Here is a 17,898-nt window from a genome sequence, read left to right on the forward strand (position 1 = left end):
GAGTTCTAAGGGAAGAAGCAGTTGTTTAAAAGTGAAATTAAGTTGATTATTTCCAACAAGGTAGCTGACAACTAAAAATAAAAAATATCAAAGTTTCAGCTTTTAATTATGAAGAGGATTCTGCATATAACACATTAACAAACAAACCCAAACAGCCGTGCTCTTAGACCACAGCACCAGCAATCCCACAGCACCAGCGATCCCACTGCAGACTTCTAACACAGGCCATGTCACACAGGAAACTTACAGAGACAGAGTCCGCTCCCAACCACATACCTGCTTGAGTCTGGCAAGTTCTTTCAAAGCTCGTCCCCACTGTTGCTTGTAATGTAGTTTAGACTTGGTTGCAGATTCCAACTTTCTTTCAAGTTCAACCTAACAGTGATTAAAATCATATCAAGTGAAACACTATACCACTGTGTGCAATCACTGAAAGATAATATATACAAAGAGTCGGGCTTAAGAAAAGAGTTTATACAGCGTGACATATGACACAGTCTAAAGCTGTTATATAATTTACTATAAATATTATGGCACATGAACATTTTCTTGTTTAAAATATAGTATTATTTTTATTGCCTTGCAGGCTAGACTAAAAAGAACTGAATTAGTCTTAACCTCCAGACAGTTACTATAAATGTATTTAAATGTGTATATTAAACAGAGTGAAAAATACATTCATTTTTTTAACAAAAGACAGCTCTAACTGTTAACATTCCGCTTCAGCTGGCACTCTAATCTCAGTAGGCTGATTTTCCTTATGAAGGCCTATGATTAGGTGGGATTCTGTCTTGTAAGAAGGAGAGCTGGGGAGATACTTTCTTAACTTTTGGCAAAACCACAGAACACTGGAAACAGTGCAGTGTTTTATCAGAAAGCAAATTACTAAGAGATGCAAAGTCAAAAATGTAAAAATATTTTAAGAATGTTAAAATAAACCCGAGAAGGAAAAATAATGTTCCTTAATAACACACATCTCACTTTTATTTTCTATCTTTCCTGAAATATATAAAGAAAAACACTAAAGTGATTCAATTAAAAATCTGGTTATTTATGCTTGCAGCAGGCAATCTGTTGTGCATGAACTAAAGCCAACTTGGCTATGTTCTGGAATGTACTCACTCAGTGCTTAAAACCATGTACCAAACAAATTCATGCAGCCAGCAGACAGTTTTACTATTAAGTGATAATGTAATAATCTGCTTGAATTACAGGAAAACACTGTTACTTTGAACTAGCTCATTTTTTTAAACTCAAGTTTAGTTTTTCCCATACATATAACTCCTAATGTTTTAGGAGAAAACAAAAATGAAGATACTATAAAAATTCTAATGTTAGAAAATTCAGAGCAAAGTAAAATGACAGGAAAAGCAGACTGCCAAGTCCCTGTCACAAAAGACCAGAACATTCTCTGCAGTTATATATGACTCCTTGGAGTGGAGGTCTCTCTGCTTTACAAATCCCTAGTGCTTGGATTCAGATGTGTTGACATTTCCCAACTAGACTCAAGCATCTTGAGCTGAATGATATTGCTGAGATTACTGAAGATAATCCCTCCACTTATGTCCAGTGATTCATATACTTCACTTGGTAATTTAACAACAAGCTGTACCTCAGAGGAGTAGAGACAGTCTTTGAGAGCATGCATATGGGTCCTGGACAAGGTCTGTATCCTGGACCAGACTAAGGATGAGGCCTAATGGACCTGCTCCAACAGTAAAAACTAGGCAGTTCTATCAGTTTTGCATAAATACAAAAATAATTCATACTTTTATAGTTATATACACTAATTTAAAACACATGTGTCATTCTGCATATAGTATTTTTATTCCTAAAAACTTACTGGAAAATTCCTAACTTTTTTTTTTTTTTAAGGATATGGTGCCTGTGATTCTAAAGAATTATATGGACCAGATTCCTAGAATAGTACATATAGCCAAATATTTGTGGTTTTTATTTTATTATTTACTAAAACTAAACTATAATCACAATACTTCTCTCTTCCCTTTCCTCCCTCTAACTGTTCCCATGTCCCCTCTACTCACTCTCAAATTCATGACCTCTTTTTCTATTATTGTTTATATATATATATATATATATATATATATAGGTATGTATACATAAATATATAAAACAATCAGCTGAATCCATTTAATGTTGCTTGTATGTATATGTTCTATGGCTGACTACTTGGATATCAATTTGGGGGATCATCCATGGGAAAAGCTGTCTCTCCATTTCTCATCAGTCTTTGTGCCGATAGTTCTTTGCTTAGGGGTGGGACCCAGTGAGAGTCCCCTTCCAAGTTAACATGTCTATTTATGCTGCCTTTGTTCAGGTCTTTGTTAGGCAGCCATAGTGTTGAGGGGTGTGTGTGTGTGTGTGTGTGGTTGGGGGAGCATCTATCTCATTTCTAGAATACATTCTTAGAAGATTTCCAAATTGTTAATATAATTTCAGGGTATTCAAAAGCCAACTTAAAAGCCCTCAGTGTTAGTGATTTCTGGAGCCTCTTTTTTTGAGGCAGGATTTCGCCATGTGTATCAACTGACCTTGACTTCTTGCCCTCTTGCACTAACAGCGCTGGCACTACAGGAGTGCACCACCACCCCTGGTTTGCACTGGTGGTAATTTTATTCAGGGTTTTGCGGTTTCATGACTGAAGTGACACACCACGAGCTAAGTTAAATACCCCTGAGACGAGACAGCTCAGGACCTAAGTCAACCCAGACTGCAGGAGACAAATGCCCTGAATCCCCTATCAAAGGCACAGCATTCTTTTTTGTCTTTAGTCCATTCCCAGGTCTAACCTCCACAAGGAGCTACCATTTGTCCCTTGAGACACTTCCAGACTTCCCTTTCCATTTCTAATGCCGCCTGAGCGGCCCAAGCTCTTCTAGTCTCACTTGGACTATGAAAGTGTCTCGTCTCATCCCAGTTTTAAACATGTCTGCAAGTCCTGCAAACTGCGATTATCAGTTCACTCTCTGCTGAAAAATTCACTACAGCTATTTGCCTAGATCCAAAATATAATTTCTGTACTTTTTGCTCAACCTACTTCTTCAGGCTTCTTCAACAGGAAACCCCACTGCCCCACATGTTTGTGTCCCTGTGTCCTGCAACCCTCCTCCCCCCACTGCCTGGCCTACCAATTCTTCTTCTCTTTTGTCTCTTCTGCTTGCCTAAATCTTAAAGTTCACCTCAGATTTCACCTCTGGGTGAGGCTGTCTTCAATCTGTTACATAGGAAACACAAACGGTTTCCTTTGGATTAGGTTAGTCACGGTCACTTACTACTGAGTCATCTCTGTAAGCACGCAACAGGGTTTGAAAGTAAAGCACCCAAAGGATAATATGCTTTCACTCTCTTGCGTCTTTCCTATTTGGTCTAAGAGTGGTGACACACTAGATACCACGATGTTCTTAAATACTACCCAAATTTTAGCATGACTAAAAAGGCTGGCATTCTCTAAATATGTTCATTTTTCAAACTCTATATGCCCTACTAAAATATATGCTTTCTATATTTTAGTTTTCAAAGTCCCAATAATTTACAAACTATGTAAAGAATATTTTCTTTCCAGGTGAAGGAAAACTCACAAACTCGGGTGCAATGGTTCACATCTGTAATTTTAGCAGCCAGGATGATCACACCAATTTTGGGCCAGCTGAGGCTACGAAGTGGGTGCTAGACCATCTTGAGATAAAGTATAAGACCCGATTTCCAAACAATGGAAAGGGTGGCTGGGGTGGGGTGCGGCGAGAGGGCTCAGAGGGAGAAAGTTGAGAGCAACCCCTTGGAACCCCCAGTGGAGGAGAGAACCGACTCCCAAAGCTGTCCTCTGATGTGCACACGTGCCCCGTGGCATTCAAGTGGCCTGCACTCACACAGGTACATGTACAATGGCAAAATTCAATTGAAAAAAACGACAAACTATTTACGTTTGTCATAATAAAAGAAAGCATGAGTTATTTGGTAAGACTCTACCTTTGTGTTCATTTTGGACTCTTTTGATGAAAATGGATATGTTATATTAAGAATAGGTAGGCAGGCATGATGTCACACACCTTTAAACCCAGCACTAACAGGGCAAAGGCAGGCAGAGCTCTGAGTTCAAGGCCAGCCACAGCTACAACAGTGACTCTGTCTTAAAAAAGAAAAAAAGAAGAAGAAGGAAAAAAAAAAAGAAAGAAAAGAAGTGAAGCTCTTCCTCAGACTCTGGTGAGGACGGTTGAGCCAGTTCAGACCCTGGTTCACAGGCTGGCATTTCTATGCTCTTATCCCCTACGATTTCAGAATAGACTGTGCCCTCTTCTGGTTCTCAAAAGACTTACAAGGAATTTCCAGAAAAGCTAAAAAGTTGTTCTCCTGTACACTGAAAACATGCAGGAAGCATGCCTTGGTTCTACTAGAGACGGTTCACGGCGCCATTTCTCGCAACACCTTCATTCCTGGTATTCTTAAGACTTAGTGGTTAATGAGTCTCATTCTTTCCATTAAGCAAAACCGGCAAAATGAAGTTTAAAAGTGACTTGAGTTTTATTTCTATGGTGGATCTTGTAACATCCATACACATAAAAATAAGTAAGTACAAAATTATTTTTAAAGAGAAAAAGAGAAACACTGCATGAAAGTAGCTGTCACTGGAAGTAACTGAGTTTTGTTTTTTGAGATAACTGAGGTATGAGAATCTTCAAAATGAGAGTTTGGACTCAGGTTTCAGGAGGTCAAGATTACTTTCACAATTCTGCTAAGACATCGCTGTCTCTGCTTCACTCCTTGATGAGTGTGTTTTGGGGAGGGGAGGGGAGGGGAGGGGGGGATGTACACGTGAAGGTCAGAAGGCAACTTTTGGGACTTGGTTCTCTCCTTGCACATGTCCAAGGACCCAGCTCAGGCTGGAGAGCTGGAGAGCATGCACTCTAACCTCCTGAACCATCTTGCCTGCCTCAGGTTTATATTTTAAACACTTCCAGTTTATAATTTAAGCCTACAGTTATCTACTTAATAACACTTTATCTATAGATAAGAAATGTATCTTTTTCCTGGGATGTATGAAGGGCTATGAGAGTGAACAGTTTAGAACCACTACTCAAAGGCAATCAGCACAAAACTTTTAGTAGGTCATTATACTTGGGTCTTTCTCTAAAGAGGCAGGTCATATCTTTCCTTTTTTTAAAATAAAGAAAATGTAACTCTGGCTCAGCTACGTAACTCTGGCTGTCCTGGAACTCACTCTGTCGACCAAGCTGGCCTTGAACTCACAGAGATCCCCCTGCCTCTGCCTCCGAAGACTAGGATTAAAGGCATGTGCCATCATGTCAGGCCTGTTCATAGCCTCTTAAACACTAGTTGGATTTCTTTTCAAAATGTGAAGATCCGTTGCTCTTCTATTTAAAACCCTTGAATAGTATCCTATCATTTACTTTTATGTTTGTTGTTTTAAAAAAATTATTTAACTTTTTTTCATTTTAAATAAAATCATTTATTCTACTTAACTCACAAAAACACAAAGCTAGTTTCAGGAAGCCACTCAAACACCCGCCTAGTCACAAATTCTCAGTGAACTGCTCTGCAGTTAAACGGCTATTCTAAAGCAATGGAGCTTCACTGGGGGGTTTACTCCTTCACCATCAATTAAAGTTTTATTCACTTATCAGCCACAAAGAAAGAAAAAGGAAAAAAAACGATGAGGACACGCAAACTAGAAGAAAAAATTAGCTTTCTACCCATTTCATGGCCCACGCATCCTTCTGCTTGCATTCCATCCCTCATCAAATTTGAACTTGTCAATTTTACTTATAAACATAAGATATAACATTAAAAAGTAACAACAATGTTAAAAGACAAATATTTAAAATAAAAGTAGAAAATGCCCCAGGTTCTACGCTAAGCATTTTGTTCATTTTATTAACCCTGTTTAAAAAACATGAAACAGAAGCAGCTATCTACTGTGACATAAGTGGCTGAGTCAGAATGGGAGACAGTCACGTGGTTGTGTGTCTACGATGGTAACTGCCACTATGCACGGCTCAGAACAAAACCTAACTCCCTTGCCACGGCTTTAGAAGCCAGTGTTTTAAACCTACCTGGTACACGCTCTACTCTAGGCTGGCCATCTTTCTGAGTTCTAGCTCTCGTCTCAGGGCCTCTGAAGGAGCTCCCTGGACAACTTCTCACAGCTCTACATTGCTGCTTCCTCCTCTTCTCAGATCTCAATGCATATGCCCACCTTTGGATGGCTGTTTGATATTCACACATTTTTAAAAAATATTTTATGGGGCTGGAGCAATGGCTCGGTAGTTAAGAGCACTTGAGGCTCTTCCAGAGGACTTAAATTCAGTTCCTAGCACCTGTGACTCCAGCTCTAAGGGATCAAATGCCCTCTATGACTTCTGTGGGTACCTGCACCTTCATGGCATTCACTCATGTGTGTGTGTGTGTGTACCAGAACCCACATGTGGAAGCCAAAGGAAAGCTTGCAGTAGTCATTCCTGTCCTCCCTAGAGCTTGTACTCTGCTCATTAAGCTGGGTAACAGGCACTTTCTCCCACTGCTCATCTTGGTGTCCTGAATTCATTCTTTGTAATGCCTGACCACTGCACATTCTGTTCATGGGGGAATTCCAACATAGATGGCAGGCATGACTGCATCTGAACCACAGAAAACAAAGCAGAATGAATATTTCTCCTTCTAAGCTAAGGGCTAGGGAATGGGGGTCTCTGCTCTAAGTGAGTGCTCCTGTGCAGGACATCGAATCCAGAATGCAGACAAACAGAACTGTCACGGAGAGCACCACACTGAAAGCTTAGCACTAGAACCTGAGGACCTGAGGTCCCAGATATGGAAGCTGCAGGGGCACTTGAGTGAACTGAGACAGGACACTGGCTGTACCTTGCTTCTAAACACACCTACTCCAATTTTAAATCTGGTTCCTTTAACCTTCTGTTTGTTTGGTTTTTTGAGAGTTTCTCTGTGTCGCTCTGGCTGTCCTGCAACTTGCTCTGTAGACCAGGCTGGCCTCGAACTCAGAGAGATCACCTGTCTCTGCCTCCCAAGGGCTGGGATTAAAGGCATGTGCCACCACTGCCCAGCCCTGACAGTTTTTTTTTTTAATTCCTTTATTCCTATAGTAGTCAGTTCTGTTCACAACTCAACATTCTATTTACGCAAGCATCAGCCGACGTCACACACACCTCGCACTCTCTGATGTGTTAGTACTAGACCAGTGCAGCACAGCAATGCATACACACGTATTAGTGACTTTTTAAGTTGGTCACCGGAGCCAGTTACCCTGACAGGCGTTGACACAGGTACCTTTTCCAAGGTGAGGAGACTTATTTCCGACTGCAGCCGTATTTCCGGTTTGTTGCTTTGTTGATCCTTGAACTGGTGGAACTCTTTTTCTAACACCTTATACTTGTTCTCAGCATCATTAAGCTGTATGTAAAAAGAAAGCATCTTAGAGCTGTTCTACGTAGCTGTTTGAAAGCAATCATCTGCAAGTCTTGACACTGTACAACCTGATTAACAGTGTCATTAATATTCTAAAACATGTTACGGTAGAACATTTGGAAAACACATAGAAGGAGGAAAAAGAAAATGGTCAGTATGTAAGAATTCAACAAATTAACTAATTAGCAGAAAAGCCTTTTCTGTTTTCAACTAGGTAAAGAAAATTAAGGACCAAAAGGCTAAACACCTGAAGGAATGCAGAGACCCACGGGCTCCAGCAGAGACTTCTCATGCTGCAGAACTGGCGCCTACGCACGCTCCCAACACTTGGTAAGTTGGGGGTGGGGCTTAATTAACTAAGGGCGGACAGATGCTCGTTTGGCTGAGCATGGCAGCTCCATAAGCTTTGGACACTTGTCATCTTTAGAAGAAACTGCTGCTCTCTACAAGTTTCCATATAATTCAGTTTTCCAAAATCAGCAGAAACCACTCTGAAGTATCATGCTTTTAAAAATGCTTGTGCTTTGTGTTCTGGATGTATGTGTCCATACACACACGTGTGTGGATGCAGAAGTCAACATCAGTATCTCTCACTGCCACTCTCCACCTTAGACTCTGAAAGGAGGTCTCTGTGTCTCACTGAACCCGGAGCTCTCACAGACTGACTAGATGGCGGGGCGGCAAGCCCCAGGAAGCCTCCTGTCTCTGCCTCTGCCCAGTGCTGGGATTACAGGCGCACACCACCATTCCCAGCTTCGACACCGGTGCTTGGGACCCCAACTCAAGTCCAGATGTTTGCTCGGCATGCACCTTCTCTCCAAGCCATCCTCCTAGCCCCCACTTTTATATTTTAAGCGAGAAATATACTAATAGTATATTTGGTTCTTCACCACTCAGGGACACTGTCATAAGCAGTTATTGCTGTTACAATCCAGTTGTGAAGGTAAAAGCTGTTAGGGCATGGTGGACTCTGTCCTTGGGAAGTCATCTATCGCTTTTACCTATTTGAATACAGATACTTTTGTCTTCATCAGCTCTCTTTGTGTTTAACTGTCTCTTCTACCAGTCTAATTAGAGTGGCATATTTAATATACAAAACCATGTCAGTGTAATGGCCTCAAATTTCTCTTATGCATAAAATGTGACATGCACAGGTCAAGGACTTTGCTCCTTGAGCAAATTGGAAAATTCACCTGTCTCTCTCCTGATGAAAACTGTGCATCAAGAATAAAGATGTGCCTTGGATAATTTTTCCAAAATACCAATTCTCACCAAGGCTCTTGCTACAGAACTGTGAGTTGGGATGGTGTGGATCTGACAGGGGATGGAGGTGACAGGGGATGGAGGTGACAGGGGATGGAGGTGTGTGTTCCAAGCACTCCCCTGACTCTGTGATGCCTTTGTTCTAGATGACTAAACCTTCTTGAGCTAGAAGGAAAGCACTACTACCGGTGAACCCATGACAAATACCTACTTTTGAATTAAGTGAGACCCACAGTAACAACCAAATTCCCATTTACAACCATGTAAACAATGTGGCTGAGAGAACCCTGAGCCACTATGGAAACTATTCATGACAGAAGGCCCCAAAGCATTCATCATACACATCTAATCTACACTGACATTTTTCAAGAAAGATAAGCTGGATTTTTAACAGCCTGATCTTTCCCTCCCTTTTCTACAAATATTTATTGAGTCCCTATCACTGCCGACACGGGGCTGGGCTCCAGGACAGAGCTATAAACCAAACAGTTTTTATGGAGCAACAATCTGAAACTGATTAAATGATCATTAAATGAAAATAAAAACTGGTACATTGTAAAGAAAAAGAAAGCAATATTACAGAAGTACATTTAACATAAGCTTGACGTGGATTTGGACATAGTTGGGGTAAGTGACATTTTGCTGAAAGTAAAGGAAGGACCCATGGAAAACAGAACGCTATGAGATCTTGTGGGGGAAGCAAGCAGGGTGCTCACAGGAGACCAGTGTGGCGACAAAGTCCACAGCAGAGGTGAAGGGTCGGGGGTGACGTCAGACAGGGGCATGGGGGAAACTGTGCAGGCTATGGGCTAGTGGTACTGATCCCCACCCTATGAACGGTGAGGAGGCAGTGGAAGGTTCCAGAGTGCCATGCTTCCCAATGTTCAGAACCACCCAGCTGCAACATAAGCTCAGACGGCCATCGTCAACACACACGACACTCGAGGAGCAAGGGGAATGTAATGGGAAGATGTTGGTTTCAATGTCTTTAAAATGTCCACATTAAGGATATCAAAAAAGCAGTGTGAAGCGGTCTAGAGTGCAGAGAAAAGGTCTTGACTGCAAACGTGGAAGAGTAGAAGTAAGCCCTGAGCTTGGAGCAAGTTGGAAGCTTAATGGCTAGACAAGGGAAAAGAGAGGCTGCAGGCAGCACAGGAGGAGGCGGGGGTGGAGGAAGTTGTGTGCGTGCGTCTGCGCACGCGTGGAGGGAAGAAGAAGATATTCAAAACTAAGAACAACAGTGTTGACGTGGGTACAGTTCAGCAAATGATGTGGACATGAGGATACTCATTCCACCTAAGTGACCTGGCTGGGGGGTGGGGGAGTCCAGCAATTGCCTGCAGGGATGGGCACACGGAGGGACTGTAAACTGAGGCTGCAAGAAGGTAGACACTTGTCTTCCAAAATGTAGGGTCTAGAAAGCACTGGATTATTTTAGTATACTTCTAACATTAAGGTCCTAATGAATATCTATGTTGCTAAAAAGATTTACAGAAAGCTTTTACACTGTAAGTTACCTGGAATCCTCCAGTTTCACACAAATGGTTCTAAGAGCACGAAAATTATACTAATACAGTCCTTAGCTTTAACTTAGAAAGAAAAAACCCCTTCAACCGGAATCTCCGCAGTGAATACAACAGTCCACATCACAGTGGCGTCACCCCTGCGGCGCAGTCACCCCTGCGGCGCAGCGGTTCTAGAACCAGCGAACTCAGCACCTGCTGCTGGATCCGGTGCTTGTCCTCTTCCAGCTGCTTCAACTTCAGCCTCTCCAGCTCCACCTGGTGAACACAGTCGTCTCTGGCCCTGCGGACAGAGTCCTGAAGTTCCTGCAGGTTCCGCTCCCGTTCTGACTGCAGTTCCTTTCTCTCTCTTTGAAGCTGAAGAGAAAAGCACCGTTAGGAGGCTAGCTCCCCACTACCTGCATGACGCTCTTGTCCACTGGCCTTAGGTTAGTCAATGTTCAAAACACTTAAAAACTAAGCTGGGGAGATGGCTCAGTCCACAAGTAGTTGCCTCATGAGTACAATGACCTGAGCATGACCCCCAGAACCCACATATGAAAGCACAGTGGTGAACAGTGTGTCCCAGCTGGGGAGGAGACTGGCAGATCCTGGAGCTCTCCAGCAAGCCCAGCCTGCCTAGTGAGCTCCGGGTCTCAAACAGTCTGTGGAATTCATCCCTAAGAACAACTCAAGGCTGTCCTCTGGCCTCTGCCAGCATGCACACACAAATGTGCATGCACACACAAGAGCATATGCATGCCAAAATGCATGTGCAGATGCATACATAACAAAGAATACTTACTTCATGTCCTCTTTAGTTATAGTTATTGGACTTAAATGTTTATATATACTGATTTTCAATCACTTGATGCTAATAATATACAAGCCACACACAACTTATATAAATCCAGTTGAAAAGGTCCTAACCACTTAAAACTCTCATTTTTATTATATAAAAATGTGACTGAGTTTCTTTCTTCAACTAGAAGTTTCTAATTTCTGCCTAACCATTTAGAAGATGAATTTAGTTAGGCCAATACACCTAAAAACTCCAGAAATGTAAACAACAAAGTCAGAGTATTTACTGATGAAACCTTAAACATTAGTTAGAGAAGGGACATATATACAATATGGGAAAATTGTAGCTACTTATATGTTTTATATGCTTATAAATTTAATATAATTTATGTATATTACACATTTATAGTTTATAGAAAAGTCCTAGGGTATAACTTAGTTAAGACCTAATGTACAGTTGACTATGTATCATGCTACAACAAATTTCCATGTGTCTTGGGATCCATTTTTTTTTAATGTGCATCCCAGGCTGTACTTCTGCCTCTACCTCTTGAGAACATGGGGTCAAACCTTTAATGAGTAAGAGGGATATTCTTTTCTCTCTGAGACCCATTCAGGTTTATATACCTCTGAGCATGCCCAACTTCTCTCCTCCAAGGAGTGAAATACTAATTCCTACACAGAATGGGAACGTTAACACAGAACCACTACTGCAGAGGTGAGCAGAAGGGAGTCAGTGACGGTGGCTCTTCTGCTGCATCCTGGCATCCTAACACGCTTTACCCAGCTCAACAGCGGGTGTCCCATGTCTGAAACGCAATATCCATGCAGTGCCTGTCACATTATACAGAGAACAAGTGGGAGAAGGGTATGGACTCCACAGCCCAGGAACCAAGGTCAGAGAGATGTGATACCTCCACTTCCGCACTGGCAAGCTGCTGCTCTCGGGTCTCGAGTTCAGTTAGGGCTTTCTGAAGTCTGCCTTCTAGAATACTGTATTCAGCTACCTAAAACACACACACACAAAGAAAAATGATCTTCCTCATTTCAAGACAGCAGGTCCTTCCGGTAAAATAGTATCTGAGAATGAGAAAGAGACGTATGACATGGACCAATTCAAAGCGGAAATTCTTCCATCTTCCAAAGAAGCAATCTTCTGCATGGACATCTGCACCAGGCATTCTCCTACTGAGAAGTCACCGACGACACTAGGGCCCAAGTTCATTACACCCAAGACCTGTTTGTTTTGCTGAGACAGATCTCTTTGACTGTCTTGGAACTCGCTATGTACACCAGGATGGCCATGAACTCTGGGTTCCAGTTCCCCAAGTGCTGGGATTAAAGGCATACACCACCACACCCATCCCAAGGTCTGTTTTTAAGAATGGATATTATTCGGGATAAGAAGCCACCAGCTCAGCTTGCTCAGGGTGGAGGACTTACTATTCCCTCAGGTGACCATCTGTCCCTGGGACTTTCCAAAGCTTTCGGCATCACCCAGCATCTAGGACCCAGCCCCTACCCCAGACCTTCTCTTCCCTAAGGCTGGTGAGAGCCTGCTGTGGGGTTCTAGAAGTTAGAAGGACTCCACACTTGGACAGAGAAAAGAACACTGTGTCTCCACCTATCTGATGCCATGACAGCCTCACCATCCCTTCTTGGCTGCTCTTCTCCAAGGTCAACACAATGCAACTACTTCACATACTGTGATTTCTACATTCTCGAATGCCTTGAATTTAGTGGAGACAGACATCTAGGTTCACAACAATGATATCCAGATGCAGCCTCACTGGCTCAGACACCAATAACAGCACTGCCAAAGCCTAGGGCAGGCAAGCGAATATGATCTCCTTTGCTACTTGAAACGCTGGTCACCACACTGGTGGCAAAAACAATTCCCACAGTCTGTTTGTAAACCCAGCATGACTATGCCAACCATCCATGTTAATTTGGTTGCAAAATCTGATAACCCCATTTTGATTTCTCAGGCTCAGCACACCAACCAATCTCCCAACTCAACGTTTACCTTGATCTATGAAATCTATGGTAAGCACAATTTAACCAAACCATAATGGAAAAGTACCCAAACATCTCTGTTTGTACCAGCAGCATCTCGGGATGCTTGTCCCTCTCGGGCAATAACCCCTCAAGGAACTTAGCCTCTACCGACCCATACACCAAGGACTCCCCAACTGCATCATGAGGTTAAACTTCCCTGTAGTTTCAGACAGACAGATCTACCTTAAACATATCAAATTCAAAAATGTATAAAAACTTCAAATCACAATCTTTTATTTTAATGAATATTTATTATATACCTAGCATATTCTGGGCAAGTGGAACCTGTATTCTGGGGGAGAAAGAATACAATAAGCCAGTGCAGCTCTAATGTCAGTCAGTGTCAGGAGACTTGGTGCCAGGGGCAGGAAGGGGCACTATTTGGGGTATGGCAGTCAGAGAAGCCTCATTGACGTGATTCTGAGCATTTCCAGGGGAAAGTGTCCCACATATCCCTAAAAGAGGGAGGCTCAGCATGTGTGGAGTTACAGGAAGCCAGTGTGGTGGGAACAGACAGAAAGGGCATGAGGTAGAAGAGGAAGCCAGGGCACAGATCACCTAACACCCTCTATGTTCTGCTAAGAACTCCACTTTATCCTATGCTGAGTTTTCACCAGAGGAGAGTACTTACTTCTGTCCTACATCGAGAAGGTGTGGTCTTGGGTTGACAAGGATAGAACAAGGTAAAGAGGTCAGGAAGGAAAGATGGACACTAAGTAAACGGTAAAATGCAGCTGGGTGGTTGTGCTGCACGCCTTTAATCCCAGCACTCAGGAGGCAGAGCCAGGCGGATCTCTGTGAGTTCGAGGCCAGCCTGGTCTATGGATTGAGTTTCAGGCCAGCCAGCACTACACAGAGAAACCCTGTCCCAAAAAACCAAAAAAAAAAAAAAAAGAAAAAAAAAAAAAGCTTTACCCAAGGATATAGTGATGGATGTTGGATGTGATGCAAAGTGGTTGCTTTCTAAAACATTTTCTGAATGTGAAGCCTAAGTACATGCTAATGGACTAGGCTCAAAAGAGAACTAAAGATGACTGACTTGCTTGAAGTCTCAACAACTAAGGAAAAGGTCATGTCTTTATTTACATGGGAATCAAGTGGACAACTCCACAGAGAAGGCTGATGGGAACTGTGGCTTTAGGTAGGCTGGACCTGAGATGCACCTTAGACACTCAGCCTGCAGTGCAGCACGGCAGCTGAGTGGCCAAGCATCCAGGGCAGGGGGCAGGGGTCGGGGTGAAAGCAGAAAAGGTGGAGCTCACACATGTGTGTATAATGTATGTATTCTGATACATCCAATGCCAAGAAAGTGGATGAGCTCACCAAACAGGTGAGGGTGGACAGAACAAAGGACACACGCAAGGACAGGCCCCGAAACAAGACAGTCAACTCAGTACTGGGATGTTGAATCTAGCACAAAAACCGGGAACAAGACAAGAGAAGGAGGCCGGGTGTCTCCACAGAAGGGAAAGGACGGACAGGCATTGTCTAGGAAGAGAAGAGCCGTGACCACAGCTATTGTGGGAGTCAGAGAGTGGACTGAATGGAGGAAGCACTGGGTCTGGAGGGCAGCACTGAGGACCCCAGCAGCTCTTAAAAAGCCCATTCCCTCTTCCCTTCTCCATAATCCTCTTCGTTTACTGCTCTGGGGGCAGAGGACGCCCTGGGTGAACGTGTAAGGAGTGGAGGAAGCCCTGGGATGTGTATCGCTGACATGGGCACAGCCATGTCAAGGACTCCAATGCCCCGTTTACTAATGATTGGCCAGTGTACACAGAAACCAGCAACCCCAGCCTCCTCCTGCTGGAGACTACAGCCTGAGGCTGCTCCCCTACAGAGACCTCTCACCCAGACAAGCTCACCCTTCTTCCCGTGCTGCACACAAAAGCACTAAGTAGCCGGTGTCCTTCATCAGAACAAGCACAGCCCACCCAACCCCAGTTTTTGTTTGGACGTCTGTCTCTGTCATTTCCTCTTTCCCACATTGTCCCAGTCAGGTTTCCAGGACCCAGCCATGTAGGATGTGGTATACCACATTCATCTTCATGTGTAAATATAGCTTTCCTGATCTCTGTGACTTTTACATTCCTTTATTCCCTCTACTAGACATCTATCAGAATGACTATTTCCTTAAATAAAATATTGTATCACCTATATCCTTATACATATTTTTAAAAATCTTCACTTAAAGGTCTTCTAAAACCCGCCAGGCAGCGGTGGTGTACACCTTTAATCCCAGCACTTGGGAGGCAAGGCAGGCGGATCTTTGTGAGTTCAAGGCCAGCCTGGTCTACAGAGTGAGATCCAGGACAGGCACCAAAACTACACAGGAAACCCTGTCTTGAAAAAAAACAAAATAAAAAGGTCCTCTAAAACCCCTTTTTCTCAATCGAAGTCATTACCCAAATGTCAGAACACAGAAAACGCAGTTACTGTCTTCTCTTAAAATGGTGTGTTACAGTCTGGATGTGCAGAAGAAGTTAACAGTGGCAGCTCTGGCCATGAGGATGCCATGCTCTTAAGCTACACAGATAGAAAAGAGCCCTCACTCCACTGTGACCTCCTACATCTACCAGCTCTTTTAGACCATCCCCCTCCACCTGTCACTTCAGTTCTGAGGTACCTTCCTTTCATCCTAAGGACTTTTGTTAACTAAGCATTTTGTCTTCAAGTGCCCTGTGGTTGAAAGGATGCTGTAAACTAGAATGTGCTGAGATGTCTCCTCCTCCATAGCATCCAGATCTTATTGTGGAGCCTATTTTCGAGGGTCTCCAAGCTTTCTTTGTTTGGAATGCCTTCAGGACACACCGGACAGTGTCTACTAAATTCCAGAAATGCAGACATGACTTGACCTGTGAAGAGCTTCCTCAAACTCCCTGTGTATGGCTGATGCAGCCTGCTTTGGGGAGACAAGATGGCTACATGATGGACAATCATGTGTAAGGCAGATGAAAATTTTATCAGCTATTCCGGAATGCAGACAGCAACTGGGTGTACATCATTCATTCAGATAAACTATAAAAGTATTAAAGAAGTTACATATTGTTAAAAAGAGTTCCACATAAAAAAACAACAAATGGACAGAAAGGGCTCAGACATTCTGTACACAAAAGTACTACAGTATTAATTAACTTCTCAAATTAGTTCATCTTTTGAATTCTGCAAACTTTAATATTTAAAAACTCATTTGCATAAAAGGAAATGGTCCAAGGAGTAACTTAGCTTGTCTTAAAGTAAAAACTTCAAAACATTAACCTACCGTCCAGCTCTCTTAAATTCAAGAATATGTAATACATGAGCTCTATCCACCATTCTTGTTATATAAAGCTCAAAAGTAAACAAGGACAATATTTAAGACATGTGCAGGCCCAGTTAAAGAGCATTTCTTAGGAATAGAGACTTTAAAGTATCCTTTGGCTTTGCTCAGGGCTCGTTAGTTACTGTCTGTCTGTCTGTCTCGTGCTGGGAACTAAAGTGACTATCACACACGCTCTCCCTTTCCTCTCTGTTTTCACACACGCTTTCTTTACCTTTTTCTTCACTAGTGACTCTCTTTCCCGGTCCCTTTTTTTCCATTCTTCTGCAAGAGCTTGCATGTGAGCCAATTCTTTCTGCTTCAGCTGCAAAAGGAAGACAACAGTCACTTGAAAACGACAAATATTCAAATGAGCAAAAGAAGCTTCATTTCAGAACTAATACTGATCACCAATGTCACTTAAACCTGCTGTTTTATTTATTTATCTTTTATGTGTTTGCATGTTCTGCCTGCATGTCTGCCTGAGCACCACCACATGCACGCCTGGTGCCTAACGAAGCCAGAGAGGGCATCAGGGCCTCTGGGCTGGACAGTTTGATGTCAACTTGACATAAGCTGAAGTCATCTGAGAGGAAGAAACCTCAGTTAAGAAAATGCCTCCAGAAGATCGGGCTGTACACGAACCTGTAGAACATTTTCTTAATTAGTGAATGATCTGGAAGATGTCATCCCTGGGCTGGTGGTCTCAGGTTCTATAAAAAAAAAGCAAGCTGAGCATGCCGTGTGGAGCAAGCCAGTAAGCAGCATCTCTCTGTGGGGCTGGAGAGGGCCTGCCATTAAGAGCTCAGACTGCTCTTATAATGGACCCAACTTTGGTTCCGAGCAGCCACAGCAGGCAGCTCACAACTACCCACAACTGCAGCTCCAGGGGATCCAATGCCCTCTTCTCATCTGTCAGCAACTGTACTTGTGTGCACATACTCACACCAACACACATGCATACATGTGGCTAAAAACTAAAAATAAATCTTAAAGAGATTTTGTTGATAGTCAAGGAAAGCTAGACAAGAGTATGGAGAGAAAACCCAGTTGTAGAGAAGGAAAAAACAAGAAGGTAGATGAAATAGAGATTCTATATGATTTTAATCCACCTGACTTTCAAATATGTCTTCCTGCATCTCTTTCCACATCTCCAGCTCAAGCGCAGCCTTGTACTCTAAGGTCTCACGAGGCTCCATCTGGACCTCAGATGGACAAGGAGCCGGAGGAGGAGAAGATGGCTTTTGCTGCACAGCAGACAGACCCTACAGTGGGAAAGAAAAGCACAGTGACATGTCCATCTATACCACCTCGGATCCTGGTGAGGGAATCTGAAGCACCGTGTTTACCTGAGATGAGTCAGACACAAAGATCTCACGCATTTTCACTAGTCCATAGTCTTCCAGAGTCATCGTGTAAGAAAGATCTACTATCCGGTTATTCGACCTACAAATGAAACAGAATTACCTGCAAGTTCACAGAAACCTTTTTCTTTCCACTCCCCTAGTCTGCAGTACGCAGGAG

The 17,898-nt window shown here is 42.9% G+C and overlaps 1 protein-coding gene across 1 annotated transcript in view; it reads right to left on the bottom strand.

The window, feature by feature from the left end:
- The window catches only part of Cep120 (centrosomal protein 120), a 69,502-nt gene that overhangs the window by 21,129 nt on the left and 30,475 nt on the right, over nucleotides 1-17,898 (bottom strand). Inside the window, exons 13-19 of the mRNA XM_052742195.1 lie at nucleotides 17,724-17,820; nucleotides 17,487-17,639; nucleotides 16,610-16,699; nucleotides 11,936-12,028; nucleotides 10,437-10,598; nucleotides 7,318-7,440; nucleotides 277-375 (exon numbers count right to left, since the gene is read on the bottom strand). Coding sequence (XP_052598155.1) covers nucleotides 277-375; nucleotides 7,318-7,440; nucleotides 10,437-10,598; nucleotides 11,936-12,028; nucleotides 16,610-16,699; nucleotides 17,487-17,639; nucleotides 17,724-17,820 — 817 coding nt within the window. The remainder of the gene's footprint in view (nucleotides 1-276; nucleotides 376-7,317; nucleotides 7,441-10,436; nucleotides 10,599-11,935; nucleotides 12,029-16,609; nucleotides 16,700-17,486; nucleotides 17,640-17,723; nucleotides 17,821-17,898) is intronic.

Source organism: Peromyscus californicus, unplaced genomic scaffold (assembly GCF_007827085.1).
Source record: "Peromyscus californicus insignis strain IS unplaced genomic scaffold, ASM782708v3 Scaffold_17__1_contigs__length_78620276, whole genome shotgun sequence".
NCBI lineage: Eukaryota > Metazoa > Chordata > Mammalia > Rodentia > Cricetidae > Peromyscus > Peromyscus californicus.